Source organism: Lithobates pipiens, unplaced genomic scaffold, assembly GCF_037356315.1.
Source record: "Lithobates pipiens isolate NorthernLeopardFrog02 unplaced genomic scaffold, aLitPip1_a1.2 Scaffold_16, whole genome shotgun sequence".
Taxonomy (NCBI): domain Eukaryota; kingdom Metazoa; phylum Chordata; class Amphibia; order Anura; family Ranidae; genus Lithobates; species Lithobates pipiens.
In genome coordinates, this window is record NW_027507748.1 from 4,956,094 (window position 1) to 4,983,744 (window position 27,651).

The following is a 27,651-nucleotide window of genomic DNA, read 5'->3' on the forward strand; positions in this document are numbered from 1 at the left end:
TCCCCACCAGGTAACCCCGAACCAATTTTTTTTTTTAAATGGTGTGGGGGTCCCCCTAAATTCCATACCAGGCCCTTCAGGTCTTGTATGGATATTAAGGGGAACCCGGCACCAAAATAAAAAAAATGGCGTGGGGGTCCCCCCAAAAATCCATACCAGACCCTTATCCGAGCACACAACCTGGCAGGCCGCAGGAAAAGAGGGGGGGCGAGAGAGCGCCCCTCCCTTCTCCTGAACCGTACCAGGCCACATGCCCTCAACATTGGGAGGGTGCTTTGAGGTAGCCCCTCAAAGCACCTTGCCCCCATGTTGATGGGGAGAAGGGCCTCATCCCAACAACCCTTGCCTGGTGGTTGTGGGGGTCTGCGGGTGGGGGGCTTATAGGAATCGGGAAGCCCCCTTTAACAAGGGGACCCCCAGATCCCACCCCCCCCCATGTGACTTAGTAATGGGGTACAAATGTACCCCTACCATTTCACAAAAAAGTGACAAAAAGGTTAAAAAAGACGGTTTTTGACAAGTCCTTTATTAAATGCTTCTTCTTTCTTCTGGTCTTCATTACGTGTTTTTCTTGTTCCTCCAACTTCTTCTTCTTCCTCCGCTCTTCTTGTCCCACATCTTGCTCTGGCTTCTCCTCCGCACCGTCTGCACGATCCGCCTCAGTGGGAGTCTTCAGCCGTGTGACGCTTCGATTCTTCTGACACTTCTTAAATAACAGAGGGTGAGGCCACCCAGTGACCCCCCCCCCCTCTGACACCCAGGGACTTCCCTATGGCTTTCCCCGTGTTGTCAGAGGGGGGCAGGGTCACCTGGGGGTCCCCTTGTTAAAGGGGGCTTCCAGATTCCTATAAGCCCCCCACCCGCAGACCCCCACAACCACCAGGCAAGGGTTGTGGGAATAAGGTCCTTCTCCCTATCAACATGGGGACAAGGTGCTACCTTAAAGCACCCTCCCAATGTTAAGGGCATGTAGCCTGGTACAGTTCAGGAGGGGGGGCGGTCTCTCGTCCCCCCCTCTTCTCCTGTGGCCTGCCAGGTTGTGTGCTCGGATAAGGGTCTGGTATGGATTTTTGGGGGGACCCCCACGCCATTTTTTTTTTTTTATTTTGGTGTGGGGTTCCCCTTAATATCCATACTAGACCTGAGGGGTCTGGCAAGGAAATTAGGGGGACTCCCGTGCATTTTTTTAGTGCATTTTTTAAAAAAAAATTGGTTCGGGGTTCCCCTGTGGGGAAATCCCATGCCGTTTTTATCAATGAACTTTTATGTGTATTGTGGGCTGACAATTTATTATAGCCGCGAGTAGTTTTAAATGACTTTTTTTCCTTTAGAAATGTCATTTTGCTGTCAGACTGTTCTAAACACGGGAAACATGTGCCCCTTTACAGGCATACTATAGACACCCCCCAGGTACGAAATTTAAAGGAATATTACACTTTTATTGTTTCACTTTAAGCATTATTAATATCGCTGCTCCCGAAAAAAGCTGCAGTTTTGAAAACTTTTTTTTGCATTGATCCATGTCTCCTGGGGCAGGACCCGGGTCCCCAAACACTTTTTACGACAATACAATGCATATAAGCCTTTAAAATTAGCACTTTTGATTTCTCCCATAGACTTTCAAAGGGTGTTCCGCGGCTTTCCAATTTGCCACAAACACTCAAAATTGTTTGCTGTTTGGCGAATGGGCAACAGCCAATGTTCGAGTCGAACATAAAGCTCATCCCTGATGGAGATGTACGGACAGAGACGTGACATCATTCTATAGGAAGAGTCATTATTACAATGTATGGAGATGTACGGACAGAGACGTTATGTCATTATATCGGTCAGTAAATTCACATATTCAAGTATAATCTGTAGGTAAGTTTTAGGCATTATAGGACTGGCAGAGAGCAACTAAATGAACGCGGTGCATGGAGGAGTTCCACTATTAGAGCAATTACTGAACAGAAAATACAGTATATGTTGTGCATCCTTAGAAGAGAGGATAAATTACTTACATCTTACAGAGAGGCAGGGGCATTGGTAGGGCTACAAAAGATCTGGGGCTAGAGCCCATAGCAGCGTAGTAAAGAAAATCATACGCTTGGGCAGGCATACACATGTATATACAGTAATATACGTATGTATATATCCCCAGAGAGCCCCCACTTACATCAGGGTCCCCAGAGAGCCCTTACTTACATCAGGGTTCCCAGAGAGCCCCCCTTACACCCAGGTCCCCAGAGAGCCTCCCCCTTGCATCAGGGTTCCCAGAGAGCCCCCCTTACATTAGGATCCCCAGAGAGCCTCCTCCTTAAATCAGGGTCCCCAGAGAGCCTCCCCCTTGCATCAGGGTTCCCAGAGAGCCCCCCTTACATTAGGATCCCCAGAGAGCCTTCTCCTTAAATCAGGGTTACCATAGAGCCTCCCCCTTGCATCAGGGTCCCCAGAGAGCCCCCCACTTACATCAGGGTTCCCAGAAAGCCCCCCTTACACCCGGTTCTCCAGAGAGCCTCCCCCTTGCATCAGGGTCCCCAGAGAGCCCCCACACTTACATCAGGGTTCCCAGAGAGCCCCCCTTACATTAGGATCCCCAGAGAGCCTCCTCCTTAAATCAGGGTCCAAATAGAGCCTGCCCCTTGCATCAGGGTCCCCAGAGAGCCCCCCACTTACATCAGGGTTCCCAGAGAGCCCCCCTTACACCCAGGTCCCCAGAGAGCCTCCCCCTTGCATCAGGGTCCCTAGAGAGCCCCCACACTTACATCAGGGTTCCCAGAGAGCTCCCCTTACATTAGGGTCCCCAGAGAGCCTCCCCCTTGCATCAGGGTCCCCAGAGAGCCTCCTCCTTAAATCAGGGTCCCCATAGAGCCTCCCCCTTGCATCAGGGTCCCCAGGGAGCCCCCCCACTTACATCAGGGTTCCCAGAAAGCCCCCCTTACACCCGGTTCCCCAGAGAGCCTCCCCCTTGCATCAGGGTCCCTAGAGAGCCCCCACACTTACATCAGGGTCCCCATAGAGCCTCCCCCTTACATTAGGGTCCCCAGTGAGCCTCCTCCTTAAATCAGGGTCCCCATAGAGCCTCCCCCTTGCATCAGGGTCTCCAGAGAGAGCCCCCCACTTACATCAGGGTCCCCAGAGAGCCTCCCCCCCTTGAGGTCCCCTGCAGATACTCAGGGCTATGGGCCCCAGTTTCGGGGCTATAGCCCCAAAAGCCACCCCCTAGCAACGCCACTGCAGAGAGGTTACACAAGAACATTATAGCTTACACAGGGACTGGTCAGAGTTTACACACAGACTGGTCAGAGCTTACACACGGACTGGTCAGAGCTTACACACAGACTGGTCAGAGTTTACACACGGACTGGTCAGAGCTTACACACAGACTGGTCAGAGCTTACACACGGACTGGTCAGAGCTTACACACAGACTGGTCAGAGTTTACACACGGACTGGTCAGAGCTTACACACAGACTGGTCAGAGTTTACACACGGACTGGTCAGAGCTTACACACAGACTGGTCAGAGCTTACACACGGACTGGTCAGAGCTTACACACGGACTGGTCAGAGCTTACACACAGACTGGTCAGAGTTTACACACAGACTGGTCAGAGCTTACACACGGACTGGTCAGCGCTTACACAGGGTTGGTTAGAGCTTACACAGGGACTGGTCAGACTGGTCAGAGCTTACACAGCGAATGGTCACACAGTGACAGAAATGATCCCTGGTTTTCAGAACTTTGCAACCCAGCCACACAGCTTGAAATAAATGAAGTAGCGGACGGTAGACGTAGCGCTGTTCAGAGTTGGAGGGGTGATAAATTGTCCTCCTGTAGGTTGTTATGTGAGACTGACAAATGTTATCTAATATTGCAGACTGAACCCTGTATAAGGACACATGTATGGTGAACCCTGTATAAGGACACATGTATGGTGAACCCTGTATAAGGACACATGTATGGTGAACACTGTATAAGGACACATGTATGGTGAACCCTGTATAAGGACACATGTATGGTGAACACTGTATAAGGACACATGTATGGTGAGCACTGTATAAGGACACATGTATGGTGAACCCTGTATAAGGACACATGTATGGTGAACCCTGTATAAGGACACATGTATGGTGAGCACTGTATAAGGACACATGTATGGTGAGTAGGGATGAGCCGAACACCCCCCGGTTCGGTTCGCACCAGAACTTGCGAACGACCCCCGCGTTCGGTACGAACGTTAGAACCCCATTGAAGTCTATGGGACTCGAACGTTCGAATTGGAAAGTGCTCATTTTAACGGCTAATATGCAAGATAGTGTCCTAAAAAGGGTTTGGCGACCTGCCTCCTGCCTCAGGGGACATGGGTCACTGCAAAAAAAAGTTTTAAAAACTACCGTTTTGGCGGGAGCACTGATTTTAATGACGATTAAAGTGAAAAAAAAAGTGAAATATTCCTGTAAATATGGTGCCTGGGGGGTGTCTGTAGTATGCCTGTGAAGTGCCACGTGTTTCCCGTGTTTAGAACAGTCCCTGCACAAAATCACATTAAACGGAAATAACACCATTTAAAACTGCTTGCGGTTTTAATGTTATATCTGGTTCCTGCAATATGGTTGAAAATCATTCAGAAAAATGGCATGGGTAGCCCTCCCTGCCCATTACCAGCCTATTTGGGTCTTGTACGCATATTAAGGGAAACCCCGTACCCATATTAAAAAAAGGAAATGCGTGTGGCCCCCAGGCCCTATATACTCAGAACAGCAGTATACAGGCGGTGCAAACAAGACAGGGACTGTGTAGGTTTGTTGTGTTAAGTTGAATCTGTTTGTCATTTTCAACTGGTACATTTTTAAAGTGTAGCTCCAGTCAAAAAAACTATCTTTAAGCTTTTTGGAAAACATAGGGAAGGGTTATCACCCCTGTATAATTTGTTTTGTCGTCCATCTTTTTTCATCTCACTTGCTGCTGTCTCCTTCGGTTTGCAAGTAGGAGATGTTTGTAAGTTGGATGTTTGAAAGTAGGGGCCTGCCCTATATTATAGCGGTATGTACTGGGTACAGAGCACGCAGACAGCACGCACTATCTCCTAACACTACTGACTGCAAGCTCTATTATTAACCACTTGTTAGCCCAATGTTTGCATAAAGTGAAAGATGAAGTTATGCTGAGTAAATAGATATCAAACATGTCACTCTTCAAAATTGCACATGCCCGTGGAATGGCGCCAAACGTCGCTACTTAAAAAATCCCCATAGGCGACGCTTTAAATATTTTTTTACTGGTTACATGTTTTGAGTTGCAGAGGAGGTCTAGGACTAGAATTATTGCTCTCGCTCTAACATTCTCGGCGATACCTCACATGTGTGGCACATGCGAGCACATGGGGACATGGGCGCTTTAATTTTTATTTTATTTTTTTATTGTTCATTTTACTTTATTTATTTATTTTAGTTTGACATTTTTTTTCCCAAAAATATATTTTTGATCACTTTTATTCCTATTACAAGAAATGTAAACATCCCTTGTAATAGGAATATGGGATGACAGGTCCTCTTTACAGTGAAATCTGGGGGGTCAATATGACCCCACATCTCACCTCTAGGCTGGGAAGCCTGAAATAAAAAATAAAAAAAAGATTCTGGCTTTGATCGTACTGGCGAGTTGGTAGAAGCACCGGAGGGCGGTGAGGGGTGGGGGGCGTCTATGGCTGGGTATTTCAGGGTATCACCGAGTATGGCTGGGTATCTCTGAGTATGGCTGGGTATGGCAATTTATGGCAGGGTATTACAGAGTATTGGCGGGGTATTGGCGGGGTACTACAGAGTAATAGCAGGGTACTGCACTGCAGAGTAATGGCAGGGTACTGCACTGCAGAGTAATGGCGGGGTACTGCACTGCAGAGTAATGGCGGGGTACTGCACTGCAGAGTAATGGCGGGGTACTGCAGAGTAATGGCGGGGTACTGCACTGCAGAGTAATGGCAGGGTACTGCACTGCAGAGTAATGGTGGGGTACTGCACTGCAGAGTAATGGCGGGGTACTACAGAGTAATGGCAGGGTACTGCACTGCAGAGTAATGGCAGGGTACTGCACTGCAGAGTAATGGCGGGGTACTGCACTGCAGAGTAATGGCGGGGTACTGCACTGCAGAGTAATGGCGGGGTACTGCAGAGTAATGGCGGGGTACTGCACTGCAGAGTAATGGCGGGGTACTGCAGAGTAATGGCGGGGTACTGCAGAGTAATGGCAGGGTACTGCAGAGTATGCACTGGTATTGCAGAGTATTGGCAGGGAATTGAGGGGTTAAATTCGGTGAGCAGCGATGTGGGCACTGCAGATGCAGCCCACATCGCTGCTGACACCGATCTCTTTCCCCTCCGCTGTACCGATCGGTACAGAAAGGGGAGGGAGGAACAGGCGTCATAACATGACGCCGGTTTGTTTCCAAGTGATCACTCCGTCATTTGACGGAGCAATCACGTGGTAAACGGCCGCTATGAGCGGCCGTTTACCGTGATGCGCCGGGTCCTATGGACCCGGCGGTCACGGATGCTCTCGAGTGCGCACACCTCGGGGCACGCGAGAGCAGAATTCTGGGAGGCCGTTAATTAACGGCCTCTCAGAGTTAAACAACCGCCCTGAAGCCGTTAATCGGCAATGGGCAGTTGTTAAGTGGTTAAAGCTAGATCACTAGCTATATAGGTGAGGTGAATATAGTGGTGTATACTGCAGTCAGGGCACAGACAACAACCACTACACAGCAGCAAGATAGGAAATCAGCCAAAAACGATCGGTGTGTAACTGTGTTGAAGGTACACAGAACACCCACTGCTTCAGATGCTAAGTAACACACTACAGGAGGCCGCCTTAAAGGCGGCCTTATATAGTGTGGGGCGTGCACTACACAGCCTGAGCTATGATTGGCCACAGGCATCCTGCCTGTGGCCAATCATGGCTCTCCTCGCTGCCGGCGCTGCGATTGGCCAAGCATGCGGGGTCACAGTGCATGCTTGGCCAATCATCGGGCAGCAATGCACTGCGCCAACGCAGTGCATTGTGGTCCGCGCGCGCGTCACTCGAATTTTGACGCGAACGGCCAAAACGTTCGGAATTCGCCGAACGGCCGAACGGCCAATGTTCGAGTCGAACGTACGTTCGACTCGAACACAAAGCTCATCCCTAATGGTGAGCCCTGTATAAGGACACATGTATGGTGAACCCTGTATAAGGACACATGTATGGTGAACCCTGTATAAGGACACATGTATGGTGAACCCTGTATAAGGACACATGTATGGTGAACCCTGTATAAGGACACATGTATGGTGAACCCTGTATAAGGACACATGTATGGTGAACTCTGTATAAGGACACATGTATGGTGAACTCTGTATAAGGACACATGTATGGTGAACACTGTATAAGGACACATGTATGGTGAACCCTGTATAAGGACACATGTATGGTGAACTCTGTATAAGGACACATGTATGTTGAACCCTGTATAAGGACAAATGTATGGTGAACCCTGTATAAGGACACATGTATGGTGTACACTGTATAAGGACACATGTATGGTGAACACTGTATAAGGACACATGTATGGTGAACACTGTATATGGACACATGTATGGTGAACACTGTATAAGGACACATGTATGGTGAACACTGTATATGGACACATGTATGGTGAACACTGTACATGGACACATGTATGGTGAACACTGTACATGGACACATGTATGGTGAACCCTGTATAAGGACAAATGTATGGTGAACCCTGTATAAGGACACATGTATGGTGTACACTGTATAAGGACACATGTATGGTGAACACTGTATAAGGACACATGTATGGTGAACACTGTATATGGACACATGTATGGTGAACACTGTATAAGGACACATGTATGGTGAACACTGTATATGGACACATGTATGGTGAACACTGTACATGGACACATGTATGGTGAACACTGTATAAGGACACATGTATGGTGAACACTGTATAAGGACACATGTATGGTGAACACTGTATATGGACACATGTATGGTGAACACTGTATAAGGACACATGTATGGTGAACACTGTATAAGGACACATGTATGATGAACACTGTATAAGGACACATGTATGGTGAACACTGTATAAGGACACATGTATGGTGAACACTGTATATGGACACATGTATGATGAACACTGTATAAGGACACATGTATGGTGAACACTGTATATGGACACATGTATGGTGAACCCTTTATATGGACACATGTATGATGAACACTGTATAAGGACACATGTATGGTGAACACTAGGGATGAGCTTCGTGTTCGAGTCGAACATACGTTTGACTCGAACATTGGCTGTTCGTCCGTTCGGCGAATTCCGAACGTTATGGGCCGTTCGCACCAAATTCGTGTGGCGCTCACGGCCCACAATGCACTGCGATGGCGCAGTGCATTGCTGGCTCATGATTGGCCAAGCATGCACTGTGAACCCGCATGCTTGGCCAATCACAGCGCCGGCAGCGAGGAGAGCCATGATTGGCCACAGGCAGGATGCCTGTGGCCAATCATAGCTCAGGCTGTGTAGTACACGCCCCACACTATATAAGGCCGCCAGCGTGGCGGCCTTGTGTAGTGTGTTGGCATCTGTAGCAGTTAATGGGTGTTCTGTGTACCTTCAACACAGTATACACCGATCGTTATCGGCCGATTTTTCGTTCTTGCTCTTCTGTAGTGGTTGTTGTCTGCGTGCCCTGGCTGCAGTATACACCGTTATATCCACCTATATATCTATCTTTTATTATAGAGCTGTCAGTCAGTGGTAGGAGATTGTGCGTGCTCTGAACGCAGTATACACCGCTATATCCACCTATATAGCATACTATCTTGCTCGTTTTAAATAGAGCTTTCAGTCAGTGTTAGGAGATTCTGCGTGCTCTGAAAAAGATGGACGACAAAACAAATTATACAGGGGTGATAACCCTTCCCTATGTTTTCCAAAAAGCTTAAAGATATTTTTTTTGACTGGAGCTACACTTTAAAAATGTACCAGTTGAAAATGACAAACAGATTCAACTTAACACAACAAACCTACACAGTCCCTGTCTTGTTTGCACCGCCTGTATACTGCTGTTCTGAGTATATAGGGCCTGGGGGGGCACACATATTTCCTTTTTTTAATATGGGTACGGGGTTCCCCTTAATATGCGTACAACACCCAAATAGGCTGGTAATGGGCAGGGAGGGCTACCCATGCCATTTTTCTCAATGATTTTCATCCATATTGCAGGAACCAGATATAAGATTAAAACCGCAAGCAGTTTTAAATGACGTTATTTCCGTTTAATGTGATTTTGTGCAGGGACTGTTCTAAACACGGGAAACACGTGGCACTTCACAGGCATACTATAGACACCCCCCAGGCACCATATTTAAAGGAATATTTCACTTTTTTTTTTTCATTTTAATCGTCATTAAAATCAGTGCTCCCGCCAAAACGGCAGTTTTTAAAAGTTTTTTTTGCAGTGACCCATGTCCCCTGAGGCAGGAGGCAGGTCCCCAAACCCTTTTTAGGACAGTATCTTGCATATTAGCCGTTAAAATTAACACTTTTAATTTTGAATGTTCGAGTCCCATAGACTTCAATGGGGTTCTAAAGTTCGTACGAATTTGGGGTCCGTTCGAAAGTTCTGGTGCGAACCGAACCGGGGGGTGTTCGGCTCATCCCTAGTGAACACTGTATAAGGACACATGTATGGTGAACCCTGTATAAGGACACATGTATGGTGAACCCTGTATAAGGACACATGTATGGTGAACCCTGTATAAGGACACATGTATGGTGAACCCTGTATAAGGACACATGTATGGTGAACCCTGTATAAGGACACATGTATGGTGAACACTGTATAAGGACACGTGTATGGTGAACACTGTATAAGGAAACATGTATGGTGAACCCTGTATAAGGACACATGTATGGTGAACCCTGTATAAGGACACATGTATGGTGAACCCTGTATAAGGACACATGTATGGTGAACACTGTATAAGGACACATGTATGGTGAACACTATATAAGGACACATGTATGGTGAACCCTGTATAAGGACACATGTATGGTGAACATGTTTCTACCAGAAAAGGGAAGTGAGAGATATGAGGATGAAAATATTCTCTATTATACCACACCTGCAACTCGGTAAACATTATCGTTTGCGTGAGAGTAGAGCGATGGGTGTTGGGGGAGGGGATGGACCCTGTAATGGAGGTGGGGTGGTAGAAATTGTCTCTTCGATAAATGAGGACTTAAAATATTGCATTGCAGACTTACACTGGCCCTGTTGTGGGCCTTCACGATCTGTACAGTAGGTAGGTGTAGGTGCTAGGAGCTGAGCTAGGGTAGGTTCTTTGGTTATTTGTCTGAATGCCAGATTTTTTGCCCGCTCGACAGGAGCTGAACTTCATATATAGTAGTGGGGTTTTCTTCTGCTACTACCCTTGACAGCTTCCTTCCTGTCAGTGGTTGTTAAGGAAACAGCAGGTGCCACCATCCTTAGCAACCAGTGATGTCGTGCGACCTCATTCATTTTCAGGCTGGGAACCCACAGCCAGCAAACAAAGGGACCAGGGATAAAAAAAAGGGCCCTGGTACTTTCAGTGACCGAATACGGGTGTGTCCATATTTGGTCAATGATGTCATCCAGGAGAACTTCCCCTTTCTTCATACTCAGCTGTCAGACACCGGATCTATCAATGGCAGGCAGGCATTGGGATTGTGACAGTGGTTGGCAGATTTTTATATTTGGCTGGTCAGTAAACTTTGTTCATGGTGACTGAAATGGATCTGCATCTCTAGACACTGTGATTGGTGATGGTTGTACATTTGTGGGACATATGTTGGGGACCTCCTTGCCCCTGCCCCTGACATGCTGATATGGTTCAGAAGGGGGATAATCTGGTATGGTTCAGAAGGGGGACACGCAGGTATGGTTCAGAAGGGGGGACACGCTGGTATGGTTCAGAAGGGGGGACGTGCTGGTATTGTTCATAAGGGGGGACACGCTGGTATGGTTCAGAAGGGGGGACACGCTGGTATGGCTCAGAAGGGGGGACGCGCTGGTATTGTTCATAAGGGGGGACACGCTCGTATGGTTCATAAGGGGGGATAAGTGTTGGGTGCTGGTTTTGCAAGAACACACTGGTATGGTTCAGACAGGGGGGACACTCTGGTATGGTTCAGAAGGGGGACATGCAGGTATGGTTCAGAAGGGGGGACACGCTGGTATGGTTCAGAAGGGGGGACACGCTGGTATGGTTCAGACGGGGGGGAAAGTCTGGTATGGTTCAGAAGGGGGACAATCTGGTATGGTTCCGAAGGGGGGACACGCTGGTATGGTTCAGAAGAAGGGACACTCTGGTATGGTTCATAAGAGGGGACACTCTGGTATGGTTCAGAGGGGGGGGGGACACGCTGGTATGTTTCAGAAGGGGAGACACTCTGGTATAGTTCAGAAGGGGGGACACGCTGATATGGTTCAGACGGGGGGACTCTCTGGTATGGTTCAGATGGGGGGACACTCTGGTGGGGTACAGAAGGGGGACGCGCTGGTATGATTCATAAGGGGGGACACGCTGGTATGGTCCATAAGGGGGGGTAAGTGTCGGGTGCTGGTTTTGCAAGAACCCCATGCTTTTTTTCTTAATTTTTGCATAGGGTTCCCTCTTAAAATAGTATTTGAAGGTCTCCATTCCATTTTTCTGTTTTTATTTTTGCATGGGATCCCTCTTGGCATCCATTTCAGCCACCCCCCCCCCCCCCCCCTGCCATTTGTTTTACAATCCCTTGCCTATTTAGCCCAGAAAATTGATATCATCAATTTTTTAACATTCGTATTTCATTGACTTCAATGAGATTCAGATTCAGCACCCCAACTTCAATCATTTTGACTGAACCCGCCACCAACTGAACCCAAGTTAATTTGAGTCATCCCTAATGGGGGGTTCGGTTGTATCAGAGTTAGGTGCAGCAGAGGGCTGGCTCTATTTAGGGGGGATTAGAAAAACTCCTGGTACAGCAGCGCCATCTCCAGGGGATTATTGGAAGTAATGCAACAGTCATAGCAGGGGATAGTTTTACAGTTTTATCCTCCTAAAAGATAATGGTTACTGGAAAAATTCCAGGAACTCTTTGATTGACATGAGCCATCAGCATAGTTGAATGGTTATGTGCCTCCTGAGACCCTCTCCATACTGCTGGCCAAGTTGGGGGTTTGCCCAAAACCTTCTCTAACTGGATGTAAAAAACAATCCTTCAGCACTGGGTGGTGGTGTCTGGGAGGTAGAGCATCATAACACCCCTCCTCATTAGCAGGACAATGTCTAATATCCTGATCCTCCTGGTTCTTTGAGCCAATCGTTTCTCCAAAGGCTTGGGAAAAGGGATCCCCCAACTACGTATAGAGGGCCAGATAGATTCTGGGTAATGATGTGAGCCCGTATTGACTTAATACTACCCCCTTCCCATTTGCAGGACAATGTCTGCCATCCCCATCCTCCTGAAATGTTGAGCTAACTGCCTCTCCAAAGGCTGAAGGATCACCTTCAACTCCTTCAACTCCAACTTCACCTTCAAGAAAAGGGAACCCCAACTGCGTATAGGTGGCCAGATGAATCCTGGGTAATGATGCGAGCAAATCAGCTCAGTCAAAATCCACAATAAGCTTAATACTACCCCTTCCCATTAGCAGGGCAATGTCTGCCATTCCCATCCACCTGCTTCTTTGAGCTAATTGTCTCTGCAAAGGCTGAGGAGATCACCTCCAACCCTTCAAAATAAGAGATCCCCAACTATCTATAGAAGGCCAGATGAATCCTGGGTAATAATGTGAGATGATAAGCTCAGCATGGACCCACGATGGGCTAAATATTACCCCTCCTCATTAGCAGGGAAATGTCTGCTATCCCGAATCACTGCTTCTTTGAGTTGATTGTCTCTTATAAGTCTTGGGAGATCAACTCCAACCCTTCAAGGAAAAGGGAACCCCAACTACCCATAGATGGCCAGATGAATCCTTGGCAACCTGGACCCACATTGGGCTTAATACAAACCCTTCCCATTAGCAGGGCAATGTCTGTCATTGCAACCCACCTGCTTCTTTGAGTTAATTGTCTCTTCAAAGGCTAGGGAGGTCAGCACTAACCCTTCAAGGAAAAAGAAGAGCAAGTACCCATAGATGTCTAGATGAATCCTGGGTAATGATTTGAGATAATAAGCTCAGCATGAACCCACAGTGGACTCAATACTACCCCTCCTCATTAGCAAGTCAATGTCTGCTATCCCCAACCACCTGTTTTTTTTTTTTTTTAGCTAATTGTCTCTCCTAAGGCTGAGGAGGTCACCTCCAACCCTTCAAGATAAGAGATCCCCAACTGTCTATAGAAGGCCAGCTATCTATCTTCTTCGGACAAATTGTCTCTTCACAGACTTGGGGAGATCATCTCCAACCCTTCAAGGAAAGGGAACCCCAAATACCCATAGATGGCCAGGTGAATCCTTGGCAGCCTGGACCCACATTGAGCTTAATACTAACCCTTCCCAATAGCAGGGCAATGTCTGTCATTGCAATCCACCTGCTTCTTTGAGTTAATTGTCTCTTCAAAGGCTAGAGAGGTCATCTCTAACCCTTCAAGGAAAAAGAAGAGCAACTACCCATAGATGGCCTGATGAATCCTGGGTAATAATGTGAGATGATAAGCTCAGCATGAACCCACGATGGGCTAAATATTACCCCTCCTCATTAGCAGGACAATGTCTGCCATCCCGAATCACTGCTTCTTTGAGTTCGTTGTCTCTCCTAAGTCTTGGGAGATCACCTCCAACCCTTCAAGGAAACAGAACCCCAGCTACCGATAGATGGCCAGATGAATCCTTGGCAACCTGGACCCACATTGGGCTTAATACTAACCCTTCCCAATAGCAGGGCAATGTCTGCCATTGAAATCCACCTGCTTCTTTGAGTTAATTGTCTCTTCAAAGGCCAGGGAGGTCATCTCTAACCCTTCAAGGAAAAAGAAGAGCAACTACCCATAGATGGCCTGATGAATCCTGGGTAATAATGTGAGATGATAAGCTCAGCATGAACCCACGATGGGCTAAATATTACCCCTCCTCATTAGCAGGACAATGTCTGCCATCCCGAATCACTGCTTCTTTGAGTTCATTGTCTCTCCTAAGTCTTGGGAGATCACCTCCAACCCTTCAAGGAAACAGAACCCCAGCTACCGATAGATGGCCAGATGAATCCTTGGCAACCTGGACCCACATTGGGCTTAATACTAACCCTTCCCAATAGCAGGGCAATGTCTGCCATTGAAATCCACCTGCTTCTTTGAGTTAATTGTCTCTTCAAAGGCCAGGGAGGTCATCTCTAACCCTTCAAGGAAAAAGAAGAGCAACTACCCATAGATGGCTAGATGAATCCTGGGTAATGACTTGAGATAATAAGCTCAGCATGAACCCACAGTGGACTCAATACTACCCCTGCATTAGCAGGTCAATGTCTGCTATCCCCAACCACCTGTTTTTTTTTTAGCTAATTGTCTCTCCTAAGGCTGAGGAGGTCACCTCCAACCCTTCAAGATAAGAGATCCCCAACTATCTATAGAAGGCCAGATGAATCCTGGGTAATGATGTGAGACGATCAGCTCAGAATGAATCCACATTGGGCTGTATACTACCCCTCCCCTTTAGCAGGGCAATGCCTGTCATACCCTACCACCTGCTTCTTCGGGCAGATTGTCTCTTCACAGACTTGGGAGATCATCTCCAATCCTTCAAGGAAAGGGAAGGCCAACTTCCCATAGATGGCTTGCTATGGCATCAACACTAGTTCCAATCAGGTCACTGAGGTATCTTGTTTGTGGGATGTGTGATGATGTCACATTTTCCAGTTCAGTCGCACCGTACATTGACCCGACATGTTCAAGATAAAAAAATTCAATTGACCCCCATAATACTTGAATTTTTGGGGTACGAAGAGTTTTCATCTCACTGTTTTTTTTTTTGTGAAAGGATGAAAGTTCAGAAAGACAGGAGGTGTGCACGGCACCAATAAGAGGAAGGAAAGGGGACTGTCATAAAAAGTAGCTATTGATAGACATTCATTTTCCAAATTTTCCTTGAATTTTCGGGGGCAAAGAATTGTCTAGATTTCTCTCTATAAACAATCACAAACTAGAGATCCACCAGAACAGAAGCCTGTGGTGTATGGTGAGGACAGATTCTGAAACTTTCACTATCATTGCATCATATTAAATCTGAACTCCAGAATCAGTAAATATGGTTTAAATATAGTCCTCATGTGTCTTCTTCTTAAATCTCTGTGATCTTTGTGTATTTCTTCCAGATCTGTGCAGTAATCCAGTGTGAAACTTCCTCTATTAAAGACCCCTCACTGCTGCTCTCTCTGCTTGTGCAGGTGGACTGGTCTTGTCTCCGCCCCTTCTGTAGTTTTCTGTAGTGGGTGGAGCCTGCTGACCCTCTCACAGCTCTGTTCTCTCGCCTTGTGCAGGGGGACTGGTCTTGTCTCCGCCCCTTCCTGTCATTTTCTGTAGTGAGTGGAGCCTGTCTGCCGACCCCTCCCACAGCTCTGCTCTCTCTCCTTGTGCAGGCGGACTGGTCTTGTCTCCGCCCCTTCCTGTCATTTTCTGTAGTGGGTGGAGCCTGCCTGCCAACCCTCCCACAGCTCTGCTCTCTCTCTCCTTGTGCAGGGGGACTAGTCTTGTCTCCGCCCCTTCCTGTCGTTTCCTGTAGTGGGTGGAGCCTGCTGCCCCTCTCACAGCTCTGCTCTCTCTCCTTGTGCAGGTGGACTGGTCTTGTCTCCGCCCCTTCCTGTTGTTTTCTGTAGTGGGAGGAGCCTGTCTGCTGACCCCCTCACAGCTTTGCTCTCTTTCCTTGTGCAGGTGGACTGGTCTTGTCTCCGCCCCTTCCTGTCATTTTCTGTAGTGGGTGGAGCCTGTCTGCTGACCCTCTTATGGCTCTGCTCTCTCTCTCTCCTTGTGCAGGGGGGACTAGTCTTGTCTCCGCCCCTTCCTGTCATTTCCTGTAGTGGGTGGAGCCTGCTGGCCCTCTCACAGCTCTGTTCTCTCTCCTTGTGCAGGCAGACTGATCTTGTCTCCCCGCCCCTTCCTGTCATTTTCTGTAGTGGGTGGAGCCTGTCTGACGACCCTCTCACAGCTCTGCTTTCTCTCCTTGTGCAGGCGGACTGATCTTGTCTCTGCCCCTTCCTGTCATTTTCTGTAGTGGGTGGAGCCTGTCTGACGACCCTCCCACAGCTCTACTCTCTCTCTCCTTGTGCAGGTGGACTGGTCTTGTCTCCACCCCTTCCTGTCATTCTCTGTAGGGGCTGGAGTGACCCCTCTCACAGCTCTGCTCTCTACACAGGTCATGTACAGCACAGTGATGACACTTCTACTTTTATAAGGTAATATCTGAGTTGGCACGCATTATAACAGGCACTAAAGGAAAAATCAGGAACAGAATTTAAAAAAAGAAGATGAGAGTGTAAGCAGGTGAACTGTAATTAGCTAGTCTGCCACTAGGTGGCTTGGTTCCGAAATAGCATGTGATGACTGGTAGTAGGGAATAGTGTAACTGGGCGTTAGGTCCCTTTTAGACAAAGCCTTCCTGTAGTCATGTCACAGGTGTAGTCAGTGCCCATATAAGAGGCGGGATGGAAGAGGCACTAGTGGAGTCAGGGCTTGGGAGCCAGATACCCCAGATGTAGTCAGCTATGCAGAGGCCTGGGACAGGGCTGGGGGACAGGGGGAGATAGTTCTGCACCCAGAAGAGCCGCCTGTAGTCTTCCTGTCTCTTTATGGCTGGTGGAGGCTACGAGAAGGGTTACAAAAGACCTTTTTAGGCCAGGCCAAGTGTCCCCTGTTGTGAGCTGGATGCATAGAGCCCAATGGCAGGTCAGAGCCCTCTGAGTGAGTACTACTGATCCCGGGAAGGAGAGAGACTGCACAGAGGAAGGTATCTTAACAGTGATATGTTATGTTCTGCTTTCACATAATGACTGCTACGGTTCGTCCACTATATGTGGTTGGCAAAAAATGCCCCCCCGGATAGTATATCTGTGTGATGTGAATTGTCACTTCCACCTTTGAAAAGCTATAGAAACCACTTCAGGTTTTACCCCCCTTCATGACCAGGGTATTTTTTGCTATTCAGCACTGTGCTACTTTAACTGACAATTGCACGGTCATGCAACGCTGTACCCAACTGTAATTTATATAATTTTTTCCCCCCTGCTACTTTAACTGACAATTGCACGGTCATGCAACGCTGTACCCAACTGTAATTTGTATCATTTTTTTTCCCCCACAAATAGAGCTTTCTTTTGGTGGTATTTGATCACCTCTGTGGGTTTTATTTTTTGCGCTATAAACAAAAAAAAAAAATCCTGACAATTTTAAAAAACAGAAAACAATATTTTTTTAACTTTCTGCTATAAAACATATCAGATAAAAAAAAAAAAATCACATTTATTCATAAATAATTCATAAATTAAAAAAAAAAAAAAAATCCCAATAAGTGTATATTGGTTGCTTTGCCCAAAAGTTATCACATCTACAAACTATGGGATATTTTTATGGAATTTTGAAAAAAATGTTTTACTAGTAATGGCAGCGATTGGCGATTTGTATCAGGATTGCAACATTGCAACAGACAAATCAGACACATAACTGACACTTTTTTTGGGGACCAGTGACATTATAACAGTGATCAGTGCTAAAAATATGCACTGTCACTGTACTAATGACACTAGTAGGAAAGGGGTTAACATCAGGGGCAATCAAAGGGTTAAGTTTCCCCCCTTGGGAGTGCTTTTCTAACTGTGTGGGGGATGGACTGACTGGGGAAAGAAAGAGTTCTGCGTTCTTGCTTAGCAGAAACACAAGATCTCTCTCTTTCCCTCTTGTTTACAGATCGTCACTCTGCCTCTTCTGGGAATGATCGCGGGTGGCCGGTGGACATAAAGCCCGCCGGACCGGCTGATTGGTTCCCCCTCTGGCTTTTTGGATATTGGTGGGTCCAGGGCAGTGACGTAAGGTCATAAGAGGCACTGCCTCCCTCTCCCCCGGCCCCTAATCTCCATGCAGGGCGCCAGACGCATGGATCTCAATGTGTGTGTGTTTTTTTTTTTAAGCACATGACCAGAGCCGGAGGCTCTAATTGGCTTCAAAAAGGATGGGCTCGGGGCACAGAGCACTACCCCCCGAGTCTACACACACTTGTGTGACATTAGCAAAAATAATATTCTAATGTCTTCCTGCTTCTTCTCCCGGCCAATCGGGAAGCGGGTCCTGAGACCCGATTGTCTGGGAGTCCTAAGACCCGATTGGCCAGGAGAAGTGACTGCCGGGACTCGGGAGGAGACACGGGGGGGAAGCCGGCGAAATAGCGACCTGGATGGGGTAAGTGCAGGGCTGGCGGGCGAGCGAATCGCTGATTGAGTTAATTTTGCTACTTTGTAATGTTTTTGTTACTTGAAATCTCCATAAAAAGACTGAAAGAGAAAAAAAAGAAAAAAAAAGGCCAAAAATTTTAGAATTTTTCTTTTTTTACCTTCTGCTATAAAACATATCCAATGAAAAAAAAAATTAATAAAATCAAATTTCTTCATAAATTTAGGCCAAGGTGTATTCTGCTACATGTCATTGGTAAAAAGAAATCTCTATGATTGGTTATCACATCTACAAACTACGGGATATACACTGGAATTTTTATTTATTTTTAATTCCAGTAATGGCGACTTATAACAGCGATCGTGTGACACTGAGTGGCAATTGACTAACTGCCACTGACATCTCCAGTCACACCAATACAGTGATCAGTGATAAAAATATGCACTGTCACTGTACTAATGACACTGGCTGGGAAGGGGGTTAATATCTAGGGGAGATCAAAGGGTTAAATGTGTGCCGGAAACAATTTGTGCAATGTGTGTGCAATGTGCGGATTTTACTATCTCCCTGCACAGCCCCATCACTGCTCCTTATACAGAGCTCTGTGTTGTTAGCAAACGCAGAGCTCTCTACTGGGATTCGCTAAGAGCCAGTCAGCAGGTCTCGGCCATAAACCATTTGCTGGGACCTGCCGACTGGCTTGTGCTGTACCGAATCACAGCACAGATCGGGCGGCTGGGGGCAGAGCAGGCGTGTGCCCCCTACCCGGAGATGTAAGATTGGGTACATGTACGTATGCGGCTCTGTTCGTGGGGAGCGTCCCAAATGTGCCAACCACAATCCCGTGTGGGCATTCCTTTCTTGGGTATATAAAGGCCGGGGATGTGATGAGAAGACCTCCGGCAAGGAGTTGTCACCCCCAACCTTCACCTACCCAGAGGGACCACACTGGACCCATTACAAACCACGCCCTATACCTGCAATGTACCCCAAACCCCCACCCCAATATTCACACAATGACCCATCCCCCAACCACTAAACATCATATCTACAGTGGGCCTATCACACCTACATGCCCATACCATGCCCACACCATTCTACTCCCACCCCATACCCATCATCACCCCCCACCTCCATACTCCATACCATAATAATCCCCATCCATACTCATCACCCCTCATCACCCCTCACCCAATGTACTCATCAACATCCACCCCCCCCACACTGTAACAATACCCCACCCACCATACTCATCTGCACCTTACCTATCACCTCCGATTTCCATACCCACACTGTACTCATCACCCACCACACCCATCATCTCCATCTATACCCACATTGTGCCCATCTCCCCCACCACCATCCACTGTACTCATCACCATCCACACCCATACCTGCACCTTACCTATCACCCCCCCCCCCCACCCCCAACTTTCTAGTTCCAAACCCACACTGTATTCAGCACCCTCCACCCACTGTACTCATCACCATCCACACCCACATCATATCAATCAACCCATGCCCATAGTACACATCGCCATCCACACTCACTATGTGCCCATCACCCCCCACCCACTGTAGTCATCACCATCCATACCCACACTGTGCCCATCACCCCCCACCCCACCATACTCATCCCCATCCATACCCACACTGTACCCATCACCTGCACCCACTGTAGCCATCACCATCCATACCCACACTGTTCCCCCCCCACACCTCCCACCCCCACCATAGTCATCACCATCCATACCCACACTGTGCCCATTATCCCTCCCACCCCCACCATAGTCATCACCATCCATACCCACACTGTGCCCATCATCCCCCCAACCCCAACAATACTCATCCCCATCCATACCCACACTGTGCCCATCACCCTCCCAACCCCCACAATACTCATCCCCATCCATACCCACACTGTACCCATCACCTGCACCCACTGTAGCCATCACCATCCATACCCACACTGTGCCCCCCCACACCTCCCACCCCCACCATAGTCATCACCATCCATACCCACACTGTGCCCATTATCCCTCCCACCCCCACCATAGTCATCACCATCCATACCCACACTGTGCCCATCATCCCCCCAACCCCAACAATACTCATCCCCATCCATACCCACACTGTGCCCATCACCCTCCCAACCCCCACAATACTCATCCCCATCCATACCCACACTGTGCCCATCACCCTCCCAACCCCCACAATACTCATCCCCATCCATACCCACACTGTGCCCATCATCCCCACCCACTGTAGTCATCACCATCCATACACATACTGTGCCCATCACCCCCCCCCCACCCCCACCATACTCATCCCCATCCACACCCACACTGTGCCCATCACCCTCCCAACCCCCACCGTGCTCATCCCCATCCATACCCACACTGTGCCCATCACCCCCACCCACTGTAGTCATCACCATCCATACACACACTGTGCCCATCACCCTCGCAGCCCCCACCATACTTATCCCCATCCATACCCACACTGTTCAGGTGACAGCTCTTATATAATAGAGGACGGGGCTACCCAGTGACCCCACCCCCTCTGACGCAGGAGGACTTCCCTATGGCTTTCCTTTCGTGTCAGAGGGGGCGGGGTCACCCATTTACATAAATGTGTGACCCGCCCACCTCTGACCGCAGGGAAAAGCCATAGGGAAGTCCCCATGCGTCAGAGGGGGGCGGGGTCACTGTGTAGCCCCACCCTCCATTACATAAGAGCTGTCACCTGAACAGAAGTGTCACATAGCGGAAGACTCCCATTGAGGCGGATCGTACAGAGGGCGAAGCGGGGAAGAAGAAGCCAGAAGAAGATGCCAGACAAGAAGACCGGAGGAAGAAGCAGAGGAAGATAGAGGAAGAAGCGGGGGAAGAACAAGATATTAATAAAGGAATTGTCAAAAACCATCTCTTGCCTTTTTTTACATTTTTACACTTTTTTTGTGAAATGATAGGGGTACATTTGTACCCCATTACCATGTCACGCAAGGGGGCGGGATCTGGGTTTCAACTTGTTAAAGGGGGCTTCCAGATTCCAATAAGCCGCCCGCCCGCAGACCCCCACAACCACCGGGCAAGGGTTGTGGGGATGAGGCCCTTGTCCTCATCACCATGGGGACAAGGTGCTTTGAGGGGCTATCCCAAAGCACCCTCCTAATGTTGAGGGCGCGTGGCCTGGTACGGTTCAGGAGGAGGGGGGCACTCTCTCTTCCCCTCCTCTTTTCCTGCGGCCTGCCAGGTTGTGTGCTCGGATAGGGGTCTGGTATGGATTTTTGGGGGAACCCCCACGCCATTTTTTTTTTTAAATGTTGGCGTGGGGTTCCCCCTTAATATCCATACCAGACCTGAGGGGTCTGGCATGGAATTTAGGGGGACCCCCACACTTTTTTTTTTTTCATTTTGGTTCGGGTTTCCCCTGTGGGGAAATCCGCATGCCGGTTTTATCAATGAACTTTTATGTGTATTGTGGACCGAGCCGTGAGTAGTTTTAAATGACTTTTTTTCCTTTAGAAATGACACTTTGTGCAGGGACAGTTCTAAGCACGGGAAACATGCGCCCCTTCACAGGCATACTATACACACCCCCTAGGTACAAAATTTAAAGGAATATTACACTTTTATTGTTTCACTTTAATCATTATTATAATCACTGCTCCCGAAAAAAACTTTTTTTTGCATTGATCCCCAAACACTTTTTATGACAATAACTTGCATATAAGCCTTTAAAATGAGCACTTTTGATTTCTCCCATTCGAAATTTCCCGAGCATAAAGCCCATCCCTATTCATTACCCTTTCACCCATTGTACTTATCTCTATCCATACCCTCCCTGTGCTCATCACCCCCCACCCACCGCACTCATCCCCATCTATACCCTCCCTGTGCTCATCACCCCCCACCCACCGCACTCATCCCCATCTATACCCACACTGTGCTCATCACCCCCCCACCCACCGTGCTCATCCCCATCTATACCCACACTGTGCGCATCACCCCCCCCCCCCCCACCCACCGTACTCATCTCCATCTATACCCACACTGTGCTCATCACCCCCCCCCCCCCACCCACCATACTCATTCACACCCATACCCTCACTGTGCTCATCAACCCCCACCCCCCACCCCCACCATACTCATCCACATCCATACCCTCACTGTTCTCATCACCCACCCCCACCATACTCATCCACATCCATACCTGCACCTCATGCATTACCCACATATGCACATATATCCATCAGCCCCTACCCAATATATTCATTACCCTTCCACCCATTGTACTTATCTCTATCCATACCCTCACTGTGCTCATCACCCCCCACCCACTATACTTACCCACATCCATACCCACACTGTGCTTATCACCCCCCACCCACTATACTTACCCACATCCATACCCACACTGTGCTTATCACCCACCACCCACCATACTCATCCCCTTCCATACCCTCACTGTGCTCATCACCCCTCACCCACCGTACTCATCCCCTTCCATACCCTCACTGTGCTCATCACCCCTCACCCACTGTACTCATCCCCATTCCATACCGTCACTGTGCCCATCACCCAACACCCACCATACTCATCCCATTCCATATCCTCACTGTGCTCATCACCCCTCACCCACCGTACTCATCCCCCTCCATACCCTCACTGTGCTCATTACCCCTCACCCACCGTACTCACCCCATTCCATACCGTCACTGTGCTCATCACCCCTCACCCACCGTACTCACCCCATTCCATACCCTCACTGTGCTCATCACCCCTCACCCACCGTACTCACCCCATTCCATACCCTGACTGTGCTCATCAACCCTCACCCACTGTACTCACCCCATTCCATACCGTCACTGTGCCCATCACCCACCATACTCATCCCCTTCCATATCCTCACTGTTCTCATCACCCCTCACCCACTGTACTCATCCCATTCTATACCCTCAGTGTGCTCTTTACCCCTCACCCACCGTACTCATCCCATTCCATACCCTCACTGTGCTCATCACCCCTCACCCACCGTACTCACCCCATTCCATACCCTGACTGTGCTCATCACCCCTCACCCACTGTACTCACCCCATTCCATACCGTCACTGTGCCCATCACCCACCATACTCATCCCCTTCCATATCCTCACTGTTCTCATCACCCCTCACCCACTGTACTCATCCCATTCTATACCCTCAGTGTGCTCTTCACCCCTCACCCACCGTACTCATCCCATTCTATACCCTCACTGTGCTCATCATCCCACAACACAGCGCACTCATCCCCATCTATACCCACACTGTGCTCATCCCCCCCCCCCCACCCACCATACTCATCCCCATCTATACTCACACTGTGCTCATCACATCCCACCCACCGTACTCATCCCATTTCATACCCTCACTGTGCCCATCACCCCCCACCCACCGTACTCATCCCCATCCATACCTGCACCTTACGTATTACCCACATAGGCAGACATATCCATTATCCATATTCATTACCCTTCCACCCATTGTACTTATCTCTATCCATACCCACACTGTGCTCATCACCCCCCACCCACTATACTTACCCACATCCATACCCACACTGTGCTTATCACCCACCACCCACCATACTCATCCCCTTCCATACCCTCACTGTGCTCATCACCCCTCACCCACCGTACTCATCCCCTTCCATACCCTCACTGTGCTCATCACCCCTCACCCACCGTACTCACCCCATTCCATACCCTCACTGTGCTCATCACCCCTCACCCACCGTACTCACCCCATTCCATACCCTCACTGTGCTCATCACCCCTCTCCCCCGTACTCACCCCATTCCATACCCTCACTGTGCTCATCACCCCTCACCCACTGTACTCACCCCATTCCATACCGTCACTGTGCCCATCACCCAACACCCACCATACTCATCCCATTCCATATCCTCACTGTGCTCATCACCCCTCACCCACTGTACTCATCCCCTTCCATATCCTCACTGTGCTCATCACCCCTCACCCACTGTACTCCTCCCATTCTATACCCTCAGTGTGCTCATAACCCCTCACCCACCGTACTCATTCCATTCTATACCCTCAGTGTGCTCTTCACCCCTCACCCACCGTACTCATCCCATTCCATACCTTCACTGTGCTCATCATCCCACAACACAACGCACTCATCCCCATCTATACCCACACTGTGCTCATCACCCCCCCACCCACCATACTAATCCCCATCTATACCCACACTGTGCTCATCACATCCCACCCACCGTACTCATCCCATTTCATACCCTCACTGTGCCCATCACCCCCCACCCACCGTACTCATCCCCATCCATACCTGCACCTTATGTATTACCCACATAGGCAGACATATCCATCAACCCCCACCCAATGTAGTCATCACCATCCATGCCCACCTTATATTCATTACCCTTCCACCCATCATACTCATCCCCCTCCATACCCATGCTTTTCCCGCTGTCTTACCCCAGACAAGCTGAAGGCTGAGGATCAGGCTAACGGTTCTGAGGAGGGACATGTCTGCAAGTGTCCTGGTCCCGTATGACAGAAGTCTGTCACCACATCCTGCACCTCTCGCTATACAGGCATAAAAATATCTCATGTAAATCTGCCCGGTGACGTGCTGAAAATAAGGGAAACAATTACTGAAAATGACATATAGAGGCGTCACCTGTGGTCTGTGTAGAGAAAGGAGCACTCCATGTGTCCGTCACAGGAGACCACATACCTACATGAGCCACGGAACCAATCACTAAAGCAGAACTCCGCTCTGTATAGAAGAGATTTCTAAAGAATTAGAAGATTCTGCACTGAAGGAAAGTCATCAGTTTCAGGCAGCTGTCTGCAGTTGTGCATTCCTAACACCTGTGTATGTCCAACGCTGGATCAGATGACATTGTGCTCAGCACTCGTTCCTGTCCATAGAATGATCAGATGACATTGTGCTCAGCGCTCGTTCCTCTCCATAGAATGATCAGATGACATTGTGCTCAGCGCTCGTTCCTCTCCATAGAATGATCAGATGACATTGTGCTCAACAAACCCGGACTGGGACAAAAAATAGGCCTTGAGCAGCCCATGACATGTTAACCGGCCCCTTCCCCACTCTCCTCCCTGACAGATCCCCTGAGAGGGGGGAGGTGTGGGGGGGGGGGGGGGGGTGTGAGGTGGGACCAGGAAAGAGCATGGGGGGTTGGAGAGCACAGGGAAGAAGCTTGAGAACATGGGGTGGGGCGAGAGCACAGGGGAGAGGCAGAGAACACAGGGGGGCAGCGTAGAGCATAGGGGGAGGTGGAGAGCACAGGGGGGCAGTGGAGAGCATGTGGGGAGGTAGAGAGCACAGGGAGGGCGGCGGAGAGCACGGGGGGCTGACGGAGAACATGGGGGGGTGGCGGAGAGCATGGGGGGTGGCGGAGAGCACAGGGGGGCTGGCGGAGAGCACGGGGGTGGTGGAGAGCACAGGGAGGGCGACGGAGACCATGAGGGAGGTGGAGAGCATGGGGAGGGTGGCGGAGAGTATGGGGGGAGGTGGAAAACATGGGGGGCAACGGAGAGCATGGGGGATGTGGAAAGCACAGGGGGAAGTGGATAGCTTGGGGATGATGTGGAGCACACGGGGGGGGGGGCAGTGGAGAGCATGGGGTGGCAGAGAGCATGGGGGGGAGGTGGAGAGTATGGAGGGATGGCAGAGAGCATGGGAGGAGGTGGAGAGTATGGGAGGATGGCAGAGAGCATGGGGGGAGGTGAAGAGTATGGGGGGATGGCAGAGAGCATGGGGGGAGGTGGAGAGTATGGGGGGGGAGGTGGAGAGTATGGGGGGATGGCAGAGAGCATGGGGGAGGTGGAGAGTATGGGGGGATGGCAGAGAGCATGGGGGGAGGTGGAGAATATAGGGGGATGGCAGAAAGACTGGCAAGAAGAAAGCCATTTCTCAAAGATATCCATAAAAAGTCTGGTCTAAAGTTTGCCACAAGCCACCTGGGAGACACACCAAACATGTGGAAGAAGGTGCTCTGGTCACATGAAACCAAAATCCAACTTTTTGCCCACAATGCAAAACGATATGTTTGGCATAAAAGCAACACAGCTCATCACCCTCAACACACCATCCCCACTGTCACACATGGTGGTGGCAGCATCATGGTTTGGGCTGCTTTTCTTCAGCAGGGACAAGGAAGATGGTTAAAATTGAGGGGAAGATGGATGCAGCCAAATACAGGACCATTCTGGATGAAAACCTGTTGGAGTCTGCAAAAGACCTGAAACTGGGACGGAGATTTATCTTCCAACAAGACAATGATCCCAAACATACAGCAAAATCTACAAAGGAATGGTTCACAAATAAACGTATCCAGGTGTTAGAATGGCCGAGTCAAAGTCCAGACCTGAATCCAATCGAGAATTGTTTCATATGGTACGCTTTTATATTCTTCATGTAGGATGTAAAAATTTTTTTTTTTTTGTATTGTTGAAAACTAAATAAACACCCTTTTAAAAAAATTATTTGATGGGCACAAGTGGCTAGATATGATGGCTGCATTCAGTATTTTTCAGTTTGTTCAGTTTGCACCCCCACAAAATTTTGAGCACCAGACACAACACACCAACCCCCCCCCCCCAGAGTCAGTAGATCTGGCGGTCAGTCACACACCCCCCCTCCCCATGTCGCCAGTGCCATGTTAAGAGCATTATAGGCCCCTGGGCAATACAGTTGTAGCATTAACTCCCGAAGGAGCTGCTGGTTAGTTTTGGGCTTACCGTTACCTTCTGTTCTCCTCGTTGTATGTCTAGGGGTGTCCCGTGGAAATGGCTCAGTAACTTGAGAGATCGACAACAGATCCACTTGATTGGATTTTATTTGCAAAACGTAGACAATGAACAGTCTCTTAAATTGGGATCAGAGGGTTGGAAAGGAAGTTCAGGTACTCTTTGTGTCAAAGTCAAGAATGTTAAAGAACTTGCTTACTTTGACTACATCCAGAGAATGGCCATTCGCAACTGGATGATCACTCAGGGTGGACAGTCCCTCTCTCACAAGGCCTAGCAGCCAACAAGGTGCTTTACTCAAGAACAAGTCTCTGCCACAGACGTTGTTGTAGAACACGTAGGGAAACTTTAGCTTGAAAACACTTGTAGGATACCTGGATGTTTCAGCCAGCT

At 48.9% G+C, this 27,651-nt stretch overlaps 1 protein-coding gene across 1 annotated transcript in view; it reads right to left on the reverse strand.

Annotated features, from left to right (window-relative positions):
• Positions 1-25,068, reverse strand: part of LOC143981554 (uncharacterized) — a 78,506-nt gene extending 53,438 nt beyond the window's left edge. The window contains exon 1 of the mRNA XM_077479499.1: positions 24,958-25,068. Within this exon, the coding sequence (XP_077335625.1) occupies positions 24,958-25,009 (52 nt within the window). The 5' untranslated portion in view covers positions 25,010-25,068. The remainder of the gene's footprint in view (positions 1-24,957) is intronic.
• Between the last annotated feature and the right edge of the window lie 2,583 nt (positions 25,069-27,651).